This window comes from Callorhinchus milii, unplaced genomic scaffold (assembly GCF_018977255.1).
Source record: "Callorhinchus milii isolate IMCB2004 unplaced genomic scaffold, IMCB_Cmil_1.0 Scaffold5, whole genome shotgun sequence".
Lineage (NCBI taxonomy): Eukaryota > Metazoa > Chordata > Chondrichthyes > Chimaeriformes > Callorhinchidae > Callorhinchus > Callorhinchus milii.
Genome location: NW_024704746.1, coordinates 66,722,980 through 66,742,791, shown reverse-complemented (window position 1 = coordinate 66,742,791; position 19,812 = coordinate 66,722,980). Strand labels below are relative to the sequence as shown.

General features: G+C 46.4%; 2 protein-coding genes across 3 annotated transcripts in view; both read left to right on the top strand.

Annotated features, from left to right (window-relative positions):
* The first annotated feature begins 271 nt into the window (after nucleotides 1-271).
* Nucleotides 272-8,822, top strand: atp5f1c (ATP synthase F1 subunit gamma). Of its 2 annotated transcripts, NM_001292901.1 has the most exon segments (9): nucleotides 280-384; nucleotides 1,699-1,733; nucleotides 2,674-2,805; nucleotides 3,190-3,394; nucleotides 4,524-4,667; nucleotides 4,862-4,926; nucleotides 5,279-5,434; nucleotides 5,944-6,040; nucleotides 8,683-8,822. In NM_001292901.1, coding segments are annotated over 9 exon segments (879 nt in total). In that variant the 5' UTR covers nucleotides 280-343; the 3' UTR covers nucleotides 8,687-8,822.
* A 1,902-nt stretch (nucleotides 8,823-10,724) lies between these two features.
* taf3 (TAF3 RNA polymerase II, TATA box binding protein (TBP)-associated facto) overlaps nucleotides 10,725-19,812 on the top strand; it is a 114,645-nt gene continuing 105,557 nt past the window's right edge. The window contains exons 1-2 of the mRNA XM_042335462.1: nucleotides 10,725-11,096; nucleotides 17,701-17,943. Of these exons, the coding sequence (XP_042191396.1) occupies nucleotides 10,931-11,096; nucleotides 17,701-17,943 (409 nt within the window). The 5' untranslated portion in view covers nucleotides 10,725-10,930. The remainder of the gene's footprint in view (nucleotides 11,097-17,700; nucleotides 17,944-19,812) is intronic.

Here is a 19,812-nt window from a genome sequence, read left to right as displayed (position 1 = left end):
TCCCCAGAGAGCTCTGCGCCCGCGGCGTAGCGTCGTCGTCGTCGTCGTCGTCATCGTCGTCGTCGCGCTGGTCGGGGGCGGTTGGTGGGGGTGGAGGGGGCGGGCGGGCGGTGACGCGTCACCGCGCGCGAGGGGCATGGCGGGAGTTGTAGTCTGACTGACGCCGCGCGGATCAAGGCGCGCGGGGTGGGGGTCCGATGAACCACGTTTCCCGGCGGCCGTCACGCTCGCTCCGGCTGGCGCGCGCGCGCCGGTCACGTGGCGGGAAGGTTTCGGCGCAGGCGCAGTGGCGGCGGTCTGACCTTCAGCAGCAGCGGCGGCGGCGGCGGCGGGAGGTGTCACCATGTTGGCGAGAACGAGCGTCCTGATCTTCCAGCCCCAATGGTAACGGGGGAGAGTCGGCGGGTGGGTGGGGGGGAAAGAGGCCCTTCTTTCCGCTTGAAGGGAAGGGGGTTTAAGGCGTGACTGAGGCGCCGGAGCCCGAGCGGAGGTGACCCCGGGGCCTGTCAGTCAGGCTGCAGCCGCTCCTCAGGCCCTGAGGGGGGGGACATGAATCATAATAATAATAATAATAATAATAATAATATTCCTGGCGTTTGACACAGCGCCTGATCACGTCTTCGAGACGCCTCAAAGCGCTTCACGGGATACGCCGTCAAGGGGAGTGACTGTGTGGATATATATGTGTGTGTGTAATAATAATTTGTGTGTGTGTATAGATATATATTTACACACACACACACACATATAATGCTCGTTGTGCCCACGGAGCACCCAGTCGCTGCGCTTCCACGGTCGTCTCCTGCGAGGCGTCCCGAAGGCGCCGTAGGGGCGCGGGCGGCGTCGAGCGCGAACGGGACCCGCCGGCGTTACTCGTTTCTCGCTCCGGTCATTACGACACCCAACGAGAGAGCCCGCGGTGACCGTCGGCCAAACTTTGGTCTCCTTCCCGACGACGGTGACCGGAATGCTTTGCATTTGATCCAGCGCCTTATCGGGGCTTTTGAGACGTCTCGGAGCGCGCTTCGTAGGATAATAATAATAATAATAATAATCCTTGCATTTGATATAGCGCTTTTCACGTCGGGAGGACGTCCCAAAGCGCTTCACAGAACACACTGTAAAGTGAATTGACTGTATATTTGTGGGCGAACGCGGCAGCCAATTGCGCACAGCAATGTCCCACAAACAGTCGCGGGTTGAAAATGACCAATTTATTATTGTTTTGGTTTTGGAGGGATTATTATTAGGCTCTGTGTGGAGTAAGGAAACTTGCCCGAGGTTTCGCCCTCTGCCTGGAATTGAACTCAGGTCTCTCGCTTCCAAAGCGAGTGCTCTAACCACTGAGCTACAGGACTCCACAGGATATATACAGGATATACGGTAAAGTGACCGTGTGTCTCGCGTGGGAAACGGGGCAGCCAATTGCGCACAGCAGCGTCCCACAAACAGTCGGGGATCGTGAACGGTGGTACTCTACAGTATGTTCTGTGAAGCACTTTGAGATGTCTCAATGACCCGGAAAGGCGCCATATCAAACCCAAGGATTCGTATTACTGATTCTGTGGTGTAATTCTTCATGTAATAGTCGAAATGATTCTTTTGATGCATTATTTCGCCTCTTTTTCTCTCATCTTCCTACTCCCAATCCACACTCGGTACTTTGCTGAGATTCATTCAGTTTTAATTCTATTACAGGGTCCAAGTCCGAAACATGGCAACTCTGAAAGACAGTAAGTATCCTGATTTTCACTACAGGCCCCTTGTGTTATAAATTGAAGTCTTTACTCCTGTTAATCTTTTTGAATAGGGTGCATACAGGATTTGTCATCTTGTCTTTCCAAGTTAATTGGCAAATTAGTTTTAATTTAGGTTGTATTATTATTATATTATAATTATCTCAGCTTCTCCATTCATTCTTTTCACCCTTGGCAGTGTTCTTCCTTGTAAGCTCAACATCCTATACCTTTTTTCTCAGAAGTTAGTTGTAAAGTCTGGTATCGTCTGGTGCAGTGACCAACAATCCTCCAGATAAAATTGGTCATTGATGCATGGCTGTTTTGGGGACTTGGCTGTGTGCAAATTGGCTGCCGCTTTCACCTACAAAATGCACATACTAACTACACTAAAATCATGTACCAAAACACTTGGTGATGTCTAGCTATATGATAAGGTGCTATATCAAATGCAATTATTGTTATTATCTTTCTTGCTCACCTAGCTGTACCCACAAAGTGCAAAATATTTAATGATATCCTTGAAGCAGCCTTATTATGAGGTTCAAATATTATGATGCACTTCACATTAGAGGTTGTCCAGTGGCTAAGTTTCAGCGCCTTGGGACGTCCTCCTGACGTGAAAGGCGCTTTATAAATGGAATCTTGTTGTTGTTGTTGTTGTAAGTCCACACTGTAGCACTCTTGCCTCTGAGTAAGAAGGTTGTGGGCTGAAGCCCCACACAGGATTTTGAACCAAATTGTATTTTGAAGATATTAAGCTGACACTCTGATGCAGTGTTCCTACAGCACTGCATTGTCTCAGGTGGTGCCCTTCAGATGAGACGGCCTGTCTGCCTGCTCAGGTGGACATCAAAGATCCCGCAGCACATTCGAAAAGAGAAAAAGGGTTCTCCAGTAAAAGACAGTGGTTTAATGAATTTTTGTCTATCTTAAGTTACCAGGCGTTTGAAGTCCATCAAAAACATTCACAAGATCACCCAATCCATGAAAATGGTGGCCGCTGCCAAGTATGCAAGGGCTGAGAGAGACCTGAAACCAGCAAGAGTTTATGGAACCGGAGCTCTAGGTATGGTAATCATCACAGAATGGATCAATTTCAGTATCCTCTCACTCGTCCACAACTCCCTTTATGCCCTGGCACCTCCCAACCTTTCTGACCTGCTTTCTCCACACTGCGCTACACGCTGCCTCCGCTCGGCTGGCTCTGGCTTCCTTCCTTGTTCCTCGTCTCCTCCACTGCACCATTAGCGGCTGCGCTTTCAGCCACTACGCCCAAAGCCTTACTCTCTTCCCCCCCCAAATCCCTCTACCTGGCACCCTCTTTCCCCTGGAGGTTGAAAGTCATTTTCCCAGTGTATTATTGCTGGATAAGTCATTAGAAAAGTATCTTTGCTGCTAATGCACACGTTCCGAATCATTACATTTTGCTTTTATTCCCACTTTCTTTAAGCTATGTATGAAAAAGCAGAAATTCAGTCCCCTGAAGACAAGCCCAAGCACTTGATCATCGGTGTATCCTCTGACCGTGGTCTTTGTGGGGGTATCCACGGTTCTATTGCCAGAAGAATGAGGAGTGAGCTCAAACAGTTGATAGATGCCGGCAAGGATGTCAAGATTGTTACTGTTGGTGATAAGTTGAGAAGTCTGCTGTACAGGTATGTATCCACTGTGAGTCTGCAGACATATTGGAGGGTCTTTTTAAAGTATTGTTGTTCACACTTTCAAAATTTGGAAGCAGAGCACATGAGATATTTTGGAGAGGGCGCAAGGTTGGGCTGTCATGTCCAGTTTAGAGTTGTGCCCCCACTCAATAATAATAATATTCCTTGCATTTGATATAACGCGTTACTGTAAAGTGAATTGACAGTGTATTTTGTGGGCCGAATCTGGCAGCCAATTGCGCACAGCAGCGTCCCACAAACAGTCATGGATTGAGTGACCAAATTATTATTTAATTTATTTTGAAGGGATTATTACCCCCAGAAAGTGATCCACCAATTGACTAACAACCAGGTTCCTACTTACTGCTGGATAAACAGAAGTGCGTGGAGTAAGGAAACTTGCCTAAGGTTTCGTCCTGATCGGGAACCAAACCCAGCTGCTCTCGATTGCAAGACGAGTTTCTGAGGCGGAGATGCAATTTAAAAAACAAAATACTTCTCCTTTAATAAAAGCAAGAAATGCTGGAAATGCACAGCGGATTATGCTCATCAGTTACACCCATCCAGATGGGCAGGTTAAATCTCATGTGTTTCTGAATCATTTGCCTTTCTGATGGTGGAATCTTTCGTTTAGATTGTAAAACAGGTAAACGTCTGATATTGTAAGCCGCCATGACAATGAAGATTTTTTTTCTTGATTTGATAGGTACTTTGGAAGCTGGAGCTCTAATTTAGTTTTTGTTACACTAACGTTTATTAATGAACCCTTAGATTTGGGCAAAACTTAACTACAAATTAATAACAACAACCTGCATTTATATAGCAGCCTTCACGCTGGGTAATGTCCCAGAGCTTTTGACAGTGGCGGAGCACGACCCCGACCTTGTGGGGTGGGGGAAACTTAGGCATAGTCGAAGAGAAGGGTCTTCGTGCATAACCTGAATATGGGGAAGGAGGGGGCAAAGTGGAGGGACAGAGGGAGAGTGCTGCAGAGTTTCATGGCGTAGTGGCTGAAAGCATGGCCACTGATGGTGGAATGGAGGGCACGAGGGACAAGCAAGAGGCCGGAACCAGGCACGTAGAGGCAAGGGGATAGCTTGACTATTTTGCTTTGGCTTTGCAGGAACTTTGAGGCTCGCTTCCTGGTACTGTTCAAGGAAATTGGACGCAAACCACCAACCTTTGGGGATGCTTCAATCATTGCCAACGAACTTCTAAGCGCTGGCTTTGAGTTTGATAAAGCTTCTATCCTGTTTAACAAATTTGGGTAAGCATTTTGCGGTGCGCTGCCCCCTCTAAGGGCTTTGTTTGCATTTCATCCTCACCTTTTTGTGGTGCTTTCAAGTAGGTGTACAACAAACGTGCCGAACAGTGATAGATTAGACTTGAAGTGCAGTCCCTGCAACGTTTTAGTTCCTATCGTTAAAAGTCGGCTGAAGCCAATCCTGTTTCTGTCTTTAGATCTGTGATCTCCTACAAGACTGAGGAGAAACCAATCTTCTCCTTTGAGACTGTTGCAAATTCTGGTAAGTTGCTGCGTTCCTGTCAGCGGGCTGAGCAAGGCAGTCAGTCCAGCAGATAAGTCAGATAAGGTGTAGAGGATCATTCTTCAAATACCGAGGACTACTGCAGTCACCTCTTGCAGCAACAATAACAAATTACATTTACACAGCACCTTTCACATTAGGAGTACATCCCAAGACGCTGGACAGTCAGGGATTTAGATCCAAGCTGGGGGTTGGATCAGGAGGGGTGGAGGCAGGGAGGGTAGGGCTAGGTGGTTGGCCGAAGACACCGTTGAAGAGGAGGGTTCTGTGCGACTCTACTGTTTTTGATGCTCCAGTTGTTAATAACTTGTGATTTATTTCTCCTCCCTAGAAAACATTGGGATTTATGATGACATTGATGCTGATGTTTTAAGGAACTACCAAGAGTTTGCATTGGTGAACACCATATACTACACCTTAAAAGAGTCAACTACCAGTGAGCAGAGTGCTAGGATGACAGCTATGGACAGCGCCAGCAAAAATGCTTGTAAGAATTCTTTTGGTTCAATTTTGAGATGCATTTTCTTAGGAACACTGATGTGCACTTGAAAAGGAAAGCCGGTAGGCTTCTTGTCCCTGAGCCTCACAACTCCACCCAGTCTTAGCCTCTGGAGCATTTTGTCTTAAAATTTAAGAAGACAAAAGAATTAGTTACGGTCTGGAATGCACTGGCTGAAAGGGCGGTGGAAGCAGAGTCGATAATAACTTTCAAAAGGGAATTGGATAGGTACTTGAAAAGGAAACCATTGCAGGGCTGTGGGGAAAGAGGGTTGGAGGGCAGGGAGGGTGACTGAAAGTGCTGTCGAAGAGGAAGCAGGCTGTATTGTTGCTGTAGATTCTATTCTGTTTTGAACGCCTTTTTTTCCCCCTCCTCTGCACAAGTGCCTAATATAGACTTTTAACTATGCTGTTGTGTAAATCCAAACACCTGATTTTCAGGCTTCATTAGAGAAAACTGAAATGCCATATCTTACTGGCCTTGTTGTTTTTCCGTAGCTGAAATTATTGACAAGCTGACGTTGTCATTCAACCGCACCCGGCAAGCCGTCATTACTAAGGAGCTTATTGAGATCATCTCTGGTGCTGCTGCTCTGTAAGTACCGCTAGTGGATTGTGATGTCTGTACAGCTGTGAAAGATTCTTGGAAGAAGTAACAGCTAAACTAGCCTGGAGCTCATAAAAAATTGGCATAAGTCAACAAGTTTGAGTGGGGGGTGGGGGGGAAGACTGAGAAACCATTGGGAGTTTATTTAATTTTTTTTCGAAGGTAAACCGTAATTTTACTCATACTTTTGCTGTTATACCTTTGACATTATTTAAAATAGTCGCACTCAACAACTTGTACGGTTTGCAAATTTCGAGTTACAACCTTCAGGAACATGAGATAAAGGTTTTTGGCCATTGCCCTATTGTAACTTGGAATTGAAAAGTAATCTTAAAAATCTCAAGAAAACCATAGCCCTCTTCATTACTTTTGTTCGAATTGTTCAGGTGATGGCTGAAGGAGGCAATCCATCTAGTCAATATAGTACTTTTGTATTGTTCAGCTTAACGCCAACACTCCCACTCCAGCTCAAGCATCCATGCTATTGTTAAGTGCTCCGAGACACTACCCCTGTATGAAGGGTGCTGTGCAAATGCAAGGTATTACTGTAATGTAAGGAAATTTCTGTGACTTTGACGAGATGATCCAGCAGGTGAGTGTTCTCAGCGTTGAGCCTGTATTCTGGGCAAAGTACTGAACTATGATCTTTGTCAATTTGAAAACTTCAAAGCTCTATTGATATGGTCCAGGGTGGATGGGTACTTTAGAAACGTGGTTCAAGGTGCATTGACTGTATTAAATTGCTCTAATTTAATATTAGTTGTATATATTATGTAATATTTCGCCCACAAAATACAGTCAATTTACTTTGAGATATAGTCTGTGAAATGCTTTGAGACGTCTCGACGACATGATGAGGCACAATATCAATGCAAATATTATTATATAGAATTTCAATATGCTTTGCTTTGGAGCGTGATGATAATGGTGCAGGGAAGGAAGAGGACACCGCACAGACAGACCATGTGAACTTTGAGATTATTTTTACCTTATGTTCACTCCCATGTCCCCTTTTTGTAATGTCATTGAAAACGATCTGGATCGAAAATGTATTACCTCTTATTCAGTGTAATTTTTCTCTTAAGACTTCATGGAGCTAGCGAGTAGTGGAACCCATATTGTTTAACCTAGCTTGTAAAAAGTGCATCCGCTGATTGCATTCCGCAGCATTTGTGTGACTACATCCAAGGCCTGAAATCTCTCACGTCTGTCTTCACTTTAATTCGTTATTTTAAAATGTATGATTGTTTGGAATTTAAGAAATCTTAAATTTGCATTCCAAATTTGTCTTCCAAATTAAAACTCAGCTCAAAACGATGAGGAATTTCAGGATTTTGATTTTCTGTTGTGCTTTTTTGACTTGTTGCTTTAAATCAGGTCTAAACTTTTTCCCTGCTGACGGCTAGATGTCCTATTTGAGAAATGCCCCTTCCAGAAACATAACATTTACGGGTTTAAACTATTCTCTTGTGGCTGAATTGCACGTCTAGCTTTGCGCTTGTGCTTTTTGTTGTTGTTGTTTTGCTTGAGGCTTTCTCACTGTGTGGATTTACTTTGGCCATTTGGTGGCATGACTGATTTTGCATGTCCAGCTTCATAAATGATCGTTTCCATTCTTTCTCCTGCACCATAACAAGGGAATGAGCTTGCTGCGTCATTTGTTGGTCCCAATAAAGAGGTAACGCTTCGCCCTGATGCTTGTATGGTAGCACAGATACAAAGACAAAATGTGACGTTTTCTACGTACTGAATGTACGCTGCAGTCAACAAGTAGCAACCACATCCAATGCATTACCATTTTAGATTTTAGATGTGAAGGAACGAAAAAGACTTGGAAGGCCATCAAGTCCTAGGAGATACCCCTCACTCCACCTTCCTCACACATATGCATCTTTTCTAGTTCCTGGGGGATGCAACTGCCCCACCCCCCCCCCCCCAAGAAACCCAAAGGTCAATTCGGATGTAGGGCGAAGAGATTTTGCCTGGAAAATTCCTCTCTCGACTCCGAAGGGTAGTCAAGTGAGCTTCTGGAGGCTGAGCCATCACCATACGAGAGCTTTGCTTAATATCTCTTTATAATATCCATTTTTCAAGACTGAGGTGGATATATTTTTGTTAGGGAAGGGCTTCAAGGGATATGGAGCAAAGGCGAGTAAATGGAGTTGAGGTCCAGATCAGCCATGATCTAATAGAATGGCGGAACAGGTTCAAGTGGCTGAATGGCCTGTTGCTGTTCCTGTTTACTCTGCTACACTGCAGTTAACCTCACAAGTTCTCTTGAGGCTCAAAACCCATTTGATTCATGTCATTGAAGGAAGGAGTTGAAAATACATTGTCCATTGCAACTTTAGTTGGATTTGAACTCTGAGCCAGTACAACTGTTGAGTTACAACTTTCTAACACTGATAGCCAAATGAATGGAGCAATGTTTTTCATTAAAAGTACTAGTGGCTCATTTGTTTTTAGAAATTTCACATACATTTACTGTTTTCAAATAATACTTGCGGCTTAAACGTTATAGTCCAAATGAAAAACTAATTCAGATTCTCCATTCCTGAGTGTGTCTCAGTTTGATGTGATTTTTAAAATGTGTCTTCTCCACCTGCTGACTTTCTGTATTGATTCTGCAGGTAAGAAGATAATGCAGAAGGAAACTAGTTCATTGGAAATGATCCAAAACCTCTTGCTGTTGGAAGAAAAATCATACTCGGACATTTTGTGCAAATCTTCCACCGTTTGTAAATTATACTACAATAAAAATCCTACAAGTTAATCACCTGTTGCAGTTTTATTCGTGTTTAAGAGAGTTCTAATTGATATGTTTCGAAATGTTGGACTGTTCGTAAGATTTGATTACGCTTCACAATCACTGATTTTTTTTTTGTTTGTTTGATCACCTTCGACTCCAGGACCACTGTTGTCCTGACAGTAGCGTTCACCATCCAGGGATGCACATTCCACCTCACTGAGCCAGTCCGGAACTTTGGCGTCTTGCTTGACCCTCAATTATCCTTTCTACCCCTCATCCATCCATGACTTGTTCTGCCTTCCTCTACCTCCGCAACATTGCCCGGCTTCACCACTGTCTCTCCCCTCAGCCGTCGAGATCCTCATCCATGAATTTGTTACATGCAGTCGGCTGCGACTCCCTGCTTGTCGGCTTTCCCAACTCTTCCTTCCACAAGCTGCAGGTCACTCCGAACAGGCTTGCTCCCTCCCTTGCCTCTTTCAAAGTACTTTTCGAGACCCTTCTCTTCGACCATGTTTCGGTCACCCTATTATCTCTACCCTCCCTGCTCTACACTTCTGATCCCAACCCCCTACTCGGGTCCCAATACCTGATTGTCCAGCCCTTGAGACTCCCTCCAGATGTGGAAGGTGCTACACAAATATAACTTGTCACATGTGGAAACAATCTCCATGCGTAAGAATATCCAAACCAAACGGAGTTCCATACAAGCCATTTATGGATGGAAATTCCATTATATGGAATATACAATACCTGCCTGGGGGGTTATACACTGAATGAGGAACCACCACAACTTGCGTTTATATAGCCCCTTCACACACGGTAGCATCGCGGAGTGCTTAACAGTGGTGGAGACTAACCGAACCAGGTTGAGGGAGGAGGTGACCATAAGCACGGTTGAATAAAAAGGTCTTCAGGCATGATCTGAAAATGGGGAAGGAGGGATTGAGGGAGAAAGTTCCAAAGTTTCGGGGTGTAGTGGCTGAAAGCCTGGCCGCCGATTGTGGAACAGGGAGGATGATTAACGAACTTGCATTTATATAGCGCCCCTCCACCTAGGGTAGCGTCTCAGAGCTACCCCCCACCCAGCCATCCAGCACCCAACCCCCCCACCCAGCCATCCAGCACCCCACCCCCCCACCCAGCCATCCAGCTCCCCACCCCCCCCACCCAGCCATCCAGCTCCCCACCCCCCCCCACCCAGCCATCCAGCTCCCCACCCCCCCCACCCAGCCATCCAGCACCCCACCCCCCCCACCCAGCCATCCAGCTGCCCACCCCCCCACCCAGCCATCCAGCTCCCCACCCCCCCACCCAGCCATCCAGCTCCCCACCCCCCCCACCCAGCCATCCAGCTCTCCACCCCCCCCACCCAGCCATCCAGCACCCCACCCCCCCCCACCCAGCCATCCAGCCTCCACCCCCCCCACCCAGCCATCCAGCACCCCACCCCCCCCACCCAGCACCCCACCCCCCACCCAGCCATCCAGTACTCCAACCCCCCCCACCCCAGCACCCCAACCCCCCCACCCAGCCATCCAGCAACCCAACCCCCCCCCACCCAGCAACCCACCCAGCCACAGCCAACCAGGAACCCCCCACCCCGCAAACACTCCCCCAGCCATCCAGCAAGGATTCTGGGCACTCTGCCACTTGGTCCTCCCAGTCCTCCAAGGCAGGCGTGATTCATCGACCCACGATCAATGGATGGATGGATGGATGGATGGGTGGGTGGATTGCTCGGCGCTCGCTCGATTTAGTCACGTCTGGCTCGGAGGACCGACCGACCCGACCCGACCGACCGCGGGAGGCGGGAGGAAAATGGCGGCTCTGGAGTGAGTGAGCGAGCGAGAGGGAGAGAGAGATAGAGAGAGAGTGAGAGGGTGGGGGGGGGAGAGAGAGCGAGAGAGAGAGAGAGAGTGAGGGGGGAGAGAGGGGAGTGAGGAAAGAGGAGCCATGTCCCGCCGAGGGCCGCGGCCGCGTCGCGGTGTCTTCTCGTTTTGAATTGGGTTCGAAAATTAACGGTCAACGGTTTCCAGGACCGGCGGACGGGGGACCCGAGAGGGAGAGGGAGAGAGCGGGAGAGAGAGGGGGAGAGAGGGAGACGAGGCCCCGCGCGGCCCGTGACAATGAGCGAGAGTTACGGGCGGGCGCTGCTGCGGGTGTCGGTGGCGCAGATCTGTCAGGCTCTGGGCTGGGACTCGGTGCAGGTGACGGCCTGCGACATCCTCACCGACGTGCTGGGCCGCTACGTGGAGCAGTTGTCCAGGGGCTGCCACCGCTACAGCGAGCTGTGTGAGTACATTACCCCCTCACACACACCCTCACACACTCACACACACACACCCTCACACACACACCCTCACTCACACACACACACACACACACCCTCACACACACACACACACACACCCTCACACACACACACACACCTCACACACACACACACCCTCACACACATACCCTCACACACATACCCTCACACACACACACCCTCACACACCACACACACACACCCTCACACACACACACACACCGCCTCACACACACCCCCACACACACACCCTCACACTCACCCCCCCCCCACACACACACACACACCCTCACACCCTCACACACACACCCTCACACACCCCCCCCACACACACACACCCTCACACACACACACCCTCACACACACACACACACCCTCACACACACACACACCCTCACACACACACCCTCACACACCCTCACACACACCCCCTCACACACACACACCCCCACACACACACACACCCTCACACCCTCACACACACACACCCTCACACACACACACCCCTCACACACACACCCCCACACACACACACACACCCTCACACACACACACACACCCTCACACACACACACACCCTCACACACACCCTCACACACACACCCTCACACACACACCCTCACACACACACCCTCACACACACACACCCTCACACACACCCTCACACACACACACCCTCACACACACACCCTCACAGACACCCTCACACACACCCTCACACACACACCCTCACACACAACCTCACACACACACCCTCACACACACACACATCCTCACACACACCCCCTCACACACACCCCCTCACACACACACCCTCACACACACACACACACCCTCACACACACACACCCTCACACACACACCCCCTCACACACACACCCCCTCACACACACACACCCTCACACCCTCACACACACACCCCCTCACACACACACACCCTCACACACACCCTCACACAGGCACACACATAGACAGGCACACACACAGATAGACACCATACCTGCCGTAACACAGCACGACTCACTGACTGACTGTTCACTCACTCACTCGCTCACTCATTTACTTACTCACATGCAGATTCACTCATTTACTTACTCACATGCACCATCACTCACTCACATGCACACTCACTCACTCACATGCCCATACACTCACATGCACATACACACCGACACACTCACACTCACTCATGAACATTCACACTCACTCGTTTGCACACACTCACTTATGCACATGCACATACTCCCTCACATGCACATTCACTCACATGGACATACACGCACTCACTCACATGCTCAGCCCGCATGCCACGCTGCCAACACAACTCACTCAGACCCTCCTTGTCGCTCAGACACGACTCACTCACTCTCATGCACACATACAAGCACACATTTACTCTCATACTCATATACAGACACACACTTACACACTTATGCACATACACACACTCACACACATTTTCACTCACTCACTCACGCACATACATACACACTCATGTATATACACACTACTCACTCTCATGCATGTAAACATACACTGACTCACTCTCAAGCACATCTATACAGTCACTCACTCTCATGCATATACACACAGTCGCTCATGCACATACACACATTCACATGCACACTCATAATCATACACATACTCACTCTTATACACACAGTCACTCACTCGTGTGCACACATGCTCACTTGCACATAGACTCATTCACACTCATGTACTAATGCTACACTCCCTCCCTCACAAACTCCAAACTCCATCCACACATAGCCATTTTTCCACATTCCCTCTATCCCTCGGAGTACCATCCCTTTCCTCCCTGTCCATGCTCTCTCCCTCCTCGCACACGTCCTCCATTCCACCCTCCCTCTTTGTGCACATTCCCTCCTTCCCTCTACATATCTCCCATCATCCACAATCCCTCCTCCCTCTTTCTCTCGGCATACCCCCTCCCTCGCTGGTTCTTTGCACAGTCCATCCATACCACCCACCCTCCCTCTCTCCTGGTACGTTGCACTAGTTGGGTGAATGGGCACTTTCTGTGCTGTTTCGCTCGCACCTTCCCAAACCTCCATTCACACTGTGACTGACCACGGTCTCCTGCAGGAAGGTTCAGCAACACTAATCCCTTGTTGCTACAGGCCTACACTAGTTCTTGCTGCAGTACAGTAAAACTCACAGAAGTCTTACCATTATAAATCGAATAAGTAGTACATTCACCCATGCATTGAATCGCGGGAAATGACATCCTGATCCGATGACATATGTGCACTTACTGGCCGCCTTGATTCGCACGAAACTCGGTCTTGATCCGTCAAAGCATGTGCAGAAGAGCTTCATTTCTTGTGATTCTTTAACTTGCCATTAAGTGTGCATGCGGCGATGGGTCAAGACGGCATTGAATCACGGGAAACGTAGTCTTGACACATCACCACACGCGCACTTACTGGCTGCATTGAATTACACATGCGCAGTGTGGAATATTGATTAAATCAGATTTTTTATGATTTATACAGTTTGCCTGCAACTCAGACTTTGCGTAAGTCATATAAAATGTTATGGTCCCGACTGATGTGACCAATGTGAGTTTTATATACAACATTGGCAACTTGCTTAGTCAGGTCCAGGATTTCTACATCCATAACATGGATATTCACGTTTGTGTCTCCTGAGATTCACGCTGTGACTCCTTCCACACTGATCCTGAACTCCTGTAGCCACGGGCTTCCACCCCATATGGAAGTCCTGTGGAGTCCTGTAGCTCAGTGGTTAGAGCACTCGCTTTGCAAGTGAGAGACCTGAGTTCAATTCCAGGCAGAGGGCGAAACCTTGGGCAAGTTTCCTTACTCCACACAGAGCCTAATAATAATCCCTCCAAAACCCAAAACACTAATAAATTGGTCATTTTCAATCTACGACTGTTTGTGGGACATTGCTGTGCGCAATTGGCTGCCGCGTTTGCCCACAAATATACAGTCAATTCACTTTACAGTGTGTTCTGTGAAGTCCTCCCGACGTGAAAAGCGCTATATCAAATGCAAAAATTATTATTATTATTATTATTATTATATATTGCTAATGGCAACCCCTGGCTGCTTGAGACCTACACAGCATATCTTACAATACTAACATTGATAACTAAATAACTACACCTATTAGTAGTGAAATCAGAAGACATTTCTTTACGTAGAGTTGCATGATTGTGTCACTTCATCAAGGGACTGTTGATGCAGAATTGGTGCAGAATAAATGCAAATGCAACAATTTGGATTTATATAGTGCCCTTCAAGCAGGGTAGCGTCTTAGAACACATAACAGTGGCGGAGCCCAACGCCGAGCTAAGGGGAGGGAGAAGCTGAGCGTAAGCATGGTGGAAGAAGAAGGTCTTCAGGTGTGATCTGGAAAATGGGAAGGAGCGGGCATTGCAGAAAGATTGAGGGAGAATTCACCCCGATTGGAAATGAATTGGGTGGTGCAAATTATGTACTGTGTTGTCTAATAACACATAGACTAAGCTGACACTCCAGCGCTGGGGTGTGTGGCAGGGTTGGAGGCGCTGTCCTTCGGATGAGATATTAAACAGGTCCTGTCTGACTGTTTAGGTGAACGTTAACGATCCCACAGTGCTATTCGAAAAGAGAAGGGAGTTTCATTCAATGTCCTGACCAAAATCTCCCAAATAAAATCTGTCATTCACTCTGAAGCTGTTTGTGGGACCTTGTGTGCACAATTGTGAACCGTTGCCTTCGTTCCACCGGATCTGGCCTCCTCCTCGTCCCCCGAGTCCTCCGCTCCACCCTCGGCGGCCGTACCTTCAGCCACTATGCCCCGAGGCTCTGGATCTCCCTTCCTCACTCCCTTCGCCTCGTTCCCTCCCTTCCCATTTTCAGGTCTCAGCTGAAGACCTTTCTTTTCGACCGCGCCTTTGGTCACCTTCCTCCCCCTCCCCCTGGCTCAGCCCCGGGCTCCGTTACTGTGAAGCGCTCTGAGACGCCATCCGGCGTGGAGGGCGCTATATAAATTAAGTTGTTGTTGTTGTGCTACTGCATTTGCCTACAAATACACAATCACTCCATTTCATAGTAATTCCTGTGAAGCACTCTGAGACGTCTTATAACTTTGGCCATTTAAATCATAGTTTCATAGGTGGTTGAGGGATGTTTCTGTGTGCAAGTTGGCTGCTACATTTGCCTACAAAATACAGTGACTTCACTTTACAGTGCAGTATATCCTGTGAAGCACTTTAAGACATGAAAGGCACTGTATCAAATGTAAGGATTCTTATTATCAATACATTTAGCCTCAGGAAACTTTCTTAATTGAACTTTTTTTATAACGTTGAGCTTAGTTACTACTTCAAACAATTATCCCCGAAGGCACGCTTTAGGAGTCATGATTTGAAACGCACAAATGGTGAAGTTAAACAGTTTAAATGGGTCTGATTTACAGAGGGGGGCATTGAAGCTGTCTATAAGGGGGCAGGATATCAGTACAGGTTATGGCACTTGCACAGTTGTTGGAGAGATTAATTTTTTGCTATTGAGATGCCTGTGTCGCCATTAGTCGCTTTCACCAGTGCCATAAATCCTTGTGATGGCCGCATTGAGAAGGCAAAAATCAAATCATTTTCCATTTATCTTCAAAGCACCAAGTCTATCTGGACATGGATTGGCTATTTGCGAGAATAGGGGTCCTGGTCTGTTTGAAAATGCTTAATGGAGCTTCACAGCAAGTTAATTAAATGAACCTGCTTTTGCGTTATTGTTTTAATCTAATGCCCTGGGCGATTGATCTTAATAAGGTTTGCAGCGTTTTTGAACTGGAGAATGTATTTGTGTTGATGCTTTAGTTGTAGAAATTATGTCATTCTTGATAATAATAAAAATAATCCTTACGTTTTGCAACAGCACCATTCACGTTGGAAGGATGTCTCAAAACATTTCGGAGGATATACGATAAAGTTTAGTGACTGAATTTTATAGGCAAACAGCCTATATAGGAATAGGAAGCAATGAACTGATACAGGAGCAAGGCGAGTTGCAGATGTGCTGACCGAAAGGAGGGTTTGAAAACAGGCAGGGAGGTAATAATAAAATATATAATAAATAATCCTTGCATTTGATGTAGCGCCTTATCAAAGCACTTCACAGGTGAAACCTGAAGATGTGGAAAAAAGGAAGGTGCAAGGCGGAGGGATAGAGGAAGAGTGTTCCAGAGTTTCGGGGTGTAGGAACTCAAAGCGCTATCTATAAACTTTAAACGCTCAACCGGAGCCACCTTTAAATGAGCCTTTCCTTATTAAAACCTGAATATTTTGAGGGCAAACGTGGCGGGCTGCAGCTTTAATTAACTTGTGTAACAATTTAAGGAGAAAAATTGAAACTGACTCCTGGAAACCAAAGCAATCTAGGCAGAACGGAATAATTAATTCGCTGAAAGACAAAGATAATGCGCGTATGTAAAAAAAAAATATTTACATTTCCAATTTGTAGCCAGTTAATAATTTCTGTTCCTTAACATCTTTGAGAGGAAAGGTCATGAATTTTAATTGGAGTTTCAGTCCAAATTATCGTAATTGCTAATTTAACGGTCACGCATTTGGCTCTGGAATGCAGCATAATCCTGCAAAGTCTTTGACAGTGTCGTTCTCCGTTAGATGTAAAAGCAGTTTTAATTGAATAAAATGCGGGGGGAAATATAACCCTGAGTGAATTAACTCTGTATTTATTGAGTGACGTTTACCACTTAGATTTTCAGATTCATTGATACACCAGTTGACTGCATAAAATGAGGTGCGTTCGTTCACAGAATAAATTAGTTGTACACTTTGATGTTGTGTTGTGGAATATTGAGAAAAGCCTGAAGGTGCTTAATTTGGCAGACCCATGTGTGCATTCCTTCTGGAGATGTGCAGCATTGTCGGAAGCACCCCATCCTTCAAAAGAGATGTTAAACTGAGGCCCTGTCTGCCTGATCAGGTAGATGTTAAAGATCCCATGACGCTATTTGAAAATCTCCCAGGTGTCCTGGTCAACAATCCCCAGATAAAATTGATCACTCGCTTCATGGCTGTTTATGGGACATTGCTTTGTGCAAATTGACTGCCACTTTTGCCCTCAAAATATTATTTATAATAATATATTGTTCCATTGCATTTAATATCTGATAATATGTACGGTACAGTCAATTCACTTTACAGTATATTCTGTAAAGCGCTTTGAGACGTCCTCCCGATGTGAAAGCGCTTTACAAATATAATTTGTTGTTGTTATCTCAGCGATTTGATAAGGTACTATGTCAGATGTAAAGATTATTGTATTATCATGAACCATTGTTTTGCTTCATTCACACTGGTTCAACAGAAGCAGTTTGTGATCTCTTTTCTCTCTTCCTTCCTTTGCAAATGTCGATTTTGAATGATGTTTCTTAAAATTCAGTACAATGGCTGATGCATTGCGGGTCATTCTGTATTGACCCACCACTTCAGTGTTATGTCTTTAAAAAAGAATGTTCTTCCATGCTGTTGCCCTGATCTTGACGTTGAACGCCGTCACTGAAACCTTTTCTTTCTTCGCGGCTCACCAGACGGTCGGACGGATCCTGCCTTGGATGATCTGGGTCAGGCCTTCAAGCTAATGGGAATCAGCCTGTCAGAGCTTGAAGACTATATCCATAATCTCGAGCCCATTGGATTTGCCCACCAGATCCCGGCATTCCCAGTCAGCAAAAACAATGTACTTCAGTTCCCACAGACTGGGTCCAAGGAAGTCAACGAAGAGAGAGACTACATTCCAGAATACCTGCCGCCACTCATCTCTTCCCAGGAAGGTGAGCATTGAGATAGATGTAAGGTGTTGGAATGGCTCTTTGTAAAATACAGTAAACCTCACATAAGTCATATCAGTTGGGTAGATGTACGACTTAGGCGATTATACGATTTATACAGCTCAGACTTATGCAAGCTTTACAGAGGCTTTATTCTGAGGGCAGCATAAACGTTTGTCGATACCTGATGGTAGAACTGAAGGCACGAGGGCCAAAGCAGGAGGCCGGAGCCAGGCTAAAGTATAGCCAGCGTCTGAAGAATTGAGAGCTCTAGATGAGAGAATAGTCTGTAAGGCTGAGGTTTAGTTGTCGGCAAAGCTTTTTAAAATAGCAACAATAATGTATTTGTGGACGTAAACTCTTCTAAAACCTGCGGTAGGTAAAGCTTGTCTCTGGGCATTACAGCATTCTCCCTCATATATGTGTCAAGCTTCCTCTTAACTATGTCAAATAGTTTTCCAAAATTCAAAGGTTTTCCGCAATGCTGCGTTGTTAGATGTTAAGAAAATGCCATGAGTCTAAAACTATGAGAAATGTTCTCAGATGCAAAAGCAATCCATCTGACAGGATATGGATAGTCTGATCTATGTTTTTTTCATTGAAAGAAATAGCTCTAGACACACACGTGCGCACACACATGCACACATATATACACACACAAAGGCAGACACACACACAAAGACACACACACACAGACAAGCGTGCAGGATCACCCCACACCCCCACCACCACCCCACCTCCAACAGAGCCTCCACCACTGTATGTGTATACGATAGACCATCAAAAGCCCAGAAACTTATCTATAAACTTATCTGCAAACTTTGCAGCAGCTCTTGAAAAGCTGATCACATTTGAGGATTGTGAAGCCAAAGGTTTATCAGATTGCGGTGGCTGAGCTTGTAGTGATTTGTTCAGGAATCTGATCTAGAAGGCGGGCAGAGTTATTGGGCTTTGTTTATTCCTTGCATTGGTGCCCGAAGCCTGAATATTTTCAGTTTCCCTCGTACATGAGTCAACTACAACTGCTGTATAGAGTACTGTCACTACAGCCTCGGATGAGTGGCTCCTTTGAAGACTCAGTGCAGACTTAATTGTAACGGTTACATCTTATGCTCCAGAGTTACATCTCAAATTGACTCAAGACTGTGTTGGACATTGAGCAGGGAGGGTAGGGGGACAATAATAATAATCCTTGCTTTTGGTATAGAGCATTATAACATAAGAATCTTGCCTAAAGTTTCGCCCCGCCTGGGAATCGAACCACTATGCTTCGGGACTCCATTCTTTATAGGAAGCTTTGCATTACGTTTTGCGAGCATTCAGCTTGCATCCCCATATTTTTCGTCCATCAACCCTAAACGGCAAGTATTTTTAGTATATAAGCATGGTGGTGTGGTAGGAGTGGGGGGGGGGGTGCATAAATTTGGGGTCCAAAGATTTCTGTAGGGTCTGATTTATCTGTTATGTATAAACCGTTGAACTTAATTTCACAGTTTCCATTTACTTTACACAGCCCCGAGCAGTGGAAAGCCGTGTGAATTATTCCTCACAGTGTATTTCCATTGCTGGGCTCAGCGTTGCATTGTGCTTAAGGAATTCATTAATAGGAGCCGGTATAGCAATTGTGGCAACACTGATTGATCATGGGATCCAAGAGAGATTTTTCTCTTAGCCTCCTGACCCCATCAAAATGAAATTGCGTGCCCTTGGTGTATACATCGGGAATTAGCTGGGATGTGAGAAGATGTGCCCGTTAATTGGAATCAACTATATAAACCGTGTTTTAATGGATTGATGCACTTTCACTGCATTAGAATTGTGGCTATTCCAGCCATGGATCCCTTTACCGCCTTTCCTTCCCTAAGGTCTCAC

Coding starts and splice junctions, on each gene's coding strand:
- atp5f1c (XM_007907655.2), top strand. CDS start 344: ATGTTGGCGAGAACGAGCGTCCTGATCTTCCAGCCCCAATG. Junction 1,734..2,673: donor CATGGCAACTCTGAAAGACA/GTAAGTATCCTG, acceptor GTCTATCTTAAG/TTACCAGGCGTTTGAAGTCC. Junction 4,668..4,861: donor ATCCTGTTTAACAAATTTGG/GTAAGCATTTTG, acceptor TTCTGTCTTTAG/ATCTGTGATCTCCTACAAGA.